The following is a 3469-nucleotide window of genomic DNA, read 5'->3' as shown; positions in this document are numbered from 1 at the left end:
CACTCTTTCAGTTTAAAGACATTCCAAAGCCTTCAGGAAACACAGGTTACACAATTTTTAATAACTGACAAATGCAATCTTTTCCCACCTCCAAAATGATCTCCAAAATATCTGTATTATCTTCCAAGACTAGCTCATTACTTTCCAGTGCAGCAACACCGAAAATCTGACAGCTGAACCATCCATCAGTGTTTGGCAAGACCAAAGATTTCTGGCACAACTACCCTGGCTACAGAATTTCAGTCAGGAAAGCTGGCTTGCCTACTGCAAACTGTATTTCCCAATGTTCTTTTTAAAGCACACAGCCCTTTTTATTTTTATTTATTTTTTAAGTAATGTTAAGTTTGCAAAATTTGAACACTTTACGACAATTTACAGAAAAACAGGAGCAGCAATGCAGTTTTGAGGGGAAAAGTTTAAACTTGGCAGTCAGTAATTACTTCAGGAAGTAATTACTTAAGTTCTCAAAAAACCAATTTCAGTTTGGAAATGGAGTTCATCTTTTCCTTAGCTTCCTTGAATTAGCATCAAGAAACGTGGAACAAATAGGCATATTTTATTACAGGGCTAAAATCAGAATGTTACAAAAGAAATCCAAATTAAAACGTATTGTGAAACTTTGTACACTATGGAGTATTACTATTTATTCCCTACTTTAATAATATGAAACAAAGACATTTACCGCACTTTGTGAAGAAGGGTTTTTTCTGTATTGATCTCTTGCTAGAATTATCTGGTACTTTGTAAGGCTGGGAATATCCCGCCTTGCTAAAACTCCTATTTTAATCAGGCGCCCAGCAAATGTTTCAAGCACCTGCAAACAAAACACAGAAGAACACAAAAGATATGAAGGTATGCCTGTTTAGCCCACTGAAGCAGTTTCATTTTTAAAGATCTTACATAACAGAACACAAGCAGCAGCATATTTATTTTATTTAAAACATAGAAGTTTTCAAAACAAACTGTACTGGTTTCTGAAAAATGTGTTACTGTACCAGATGACACCCAGTGCTCTGCCTCACTATAACATTCTCCAGCACCAAGAGGTTTCTAGGATAGTACACAACATTTTTTTCTAAGAGCAGTAGAACTATTTAGTTCCCTAAATAAGGATTTGTGCCGTCTATTTTACAGATAAACTTGCTCCTGCCCCTGAGATAACCCCATATCAATCGAATAACTAAGAAGTGAAAGCACGCTTTTGTAATTGCACAAGTACTGACTAAGCAGACAGGCACCAAAACGGGATGCGCAGCCAGCTACTGAGCTCCTACTGCAGGTGCCTCTTGGACTGCTAACCCTAACTACAGTGGCATTGCAGTCTTGAGAAAACCTGCACCGAGCTTTGAGAAGTCTAAATTACCACAGGCAGGGGACTAGCCAACAGGTTAGAAAGTTGTGTTGGGAAGGGCAGGAGTCAGGAGAGGTGAGCAGAGAGGAACAAGCACCCAACACCAGCAAGCCCCATTTCCTTTGGAAACGACACCAGAAGACAATTTGTTTTTATACATCACATGTAGCTGCTTTCCACATGGGTGAAACAAGGAAACTGACCTGCACTAATTCATCTTAATCCTGTTTTTCCTTTTTGTTTCTCAGCCTTAGGTAGTCAGGATTTTTTTCACAGACTTAGTTTTGCATGAGTGTTAACTCTGTAATAATTGGAGTAATCAGATTTGTTCTACAAAAATTACTTAATCTGTTGGCCCACTTGGCTAGTAGCACCAAAAACATCTTAGTGCACAACAACAAGCTTCTTCAAAGGCAATCTTGACATAGTTTGACAGCAGATGGTTCCCGATAGCTGCTTACATCCATAGTGTTTCCCAAGTTTACTGGGTATTTTAATGCCAGTTCAGCTGAACTGTGCTAAGGCTATAGCATAACAGATGCCTAATCCTTTTATTGCTGTTCTTCCAGCCCACTGCCAATCAAGTCCAACTGAAGCAATAAAAACAGGTCTAACTTTCAGGCCTTAAACAATACTCATCTAAGTAGGTCTTCAGCTTGCAAAGACAAAATACCCTAACAGGAAAATAAAGCCAACTGTGAAAGTGCAGTGTGTGTTTATACAGGAAGTGTCAACACTCATTTTGTCCCCTTCCCACATATGGTGGGTTATAAGAGCCTGACAGGATGCACAGACATTACTACCAACCACACTCTAATCATACCCTCTCCGTGCAGTGATAGCTTAGTTTAACACATTCTCTCTGCTTGCTTTGATTATTTTTATAGTCTAATATTCCTTTAGCTTCTTACTCTGTGTCCAGTGCCTGTGAGGCATTAAGTGGCAAATCCTGAGAAAAGATGTGGGGGGGATAATTGCCATCATCAACTACTGCAGCATTAATGCCCCAAAGAACCAAAAAGTAAAGAGAACTTTGGAATGGTGAAGGAAAACTTGTGAAAGCACCAGCCAAACTGGGGAAACGTGCTGGGGAATTTCCACACTGCCCCCAGCTCCATGCCAGCAGGACTTTGGAAAACAGCTAACTGGAGTCAGCAGGCTAAGCTGATTATAACAGATAAAGGCTGATGAGAAATAACAGAAACAAAGCCTAAATTATGAATGCTTTGGTGCATCTCAGGTTGTTCCTCTTCCCTAGTCTGGGCCTTCCGACTGGCAGCTTCCTGCTTTTGCTGAGAGGGGCCCAGCTCGGCTCACTGCTCCTGGCTGGAGGGGACAGGGGAGATGCCCACAGGAGCAATGCCAAAGGCAGGATGGTGCTGAGTAGTACTGCCCACCCCATGCCTCCTGGGGCAGTTGATGTCGGACCTGATGCAGGGGCTGAACAATCATCTACAGTTGAAGAGCCCCAGGGCACTTCCAGCCACCTTGACCCACAGAAGCCTGGTGATGGCCTCAGGCAGCTCCCCAGGCAAAGCAAAGCAGTCCCCAAGCACCCTTTTTAATTAAGACTAATGGATTAATTAGACCAAATAAAGCACTTGTACGACCACCACCACCAATAAGCAGACACCAATTGGAAACCACAATATTGCTGGGAATTTCCAGAGGAAACGGAAAGAAAAAAAGAAATAAAAATATCTTTTCTTAAAATAGAGTCAAAAACATTCACTGAGCCACTTGGAAATCTAAATGCACAATAAATTAATTTCTCACATTTGGTTTAGTTTTAAGAGTTTAAAATTCAAAAGTTCATCTTTTACCAGTTTGTTATTGTTGTTTTAAAACCTGGCCTGTCTCTGATAAGTCAGTTTAAAAGGGCAGAGACAGAAATATCTGTGCCAGCTTATAAAAAAAGTCATTTAATAATATAAACAAAAAAAGGTTGACCATGCAAGGGATAACTCAGTGCTCTTTATTTTAATGGGATACCATTGAAATAGCTCTCTAATCTCCCACCAAACCCTAAAGAGCTGGACATAAGAAGCGTGGCCAGCAGGTCGAAGGAGGTGATCCTGCCCCTCTATTCTGCTCTCGTGAGACCTCACTTGCAGTATT

The 3469-nt window shown here is 40.8% G+C and overlaps 1 protein-coding gene across 1 annotated transcript in view; it reads right to left on the bottom strand.

Moving 5' to 3' along the window:
* The window catches only part of FANCM (Fanconi anemia, complementation group M), a gene marked incomplete at its 5' end in the record, with an annotated part of 46144 nt that extends 45330 nt beyond the window's left edge, over nt 1–814 (bottom strand). Inside the window, one exon of the mRNA XM_010015048.1 lies at nt 683–814. Within this exon, the coding sequence (XP_010013350.1) occupies nt 683–814 (132 nt within the window). The remainder of the gene's footprint in view (nt 1–682) is intronic.
* Nucleotides 815–3469: the final 2655 nt, after the last annotated feature.

The sequence above is a fragment of the Nestor notabilis genome, unplaced genomic scaffold, assembly GCF_000696875.1.
Source record: "Nestor notabilis isolate BGI_N333 unplaced genomic scaffold, ASM69687v1 scaffold895, whole genome shotgun sequence".
In the NCBI taxonomy this organism is placed as follows: Eukaryota; Metazoa; Chordata; class Aves; order Psittaciformes; family Psittacidae; genus Nestor; species Nestor notabilis.
The sequence above is the reverse complement of the archived record's forward strand: the minus strand, read 5'-3'. Positions and strand labels throughout refer to the sequence as shown.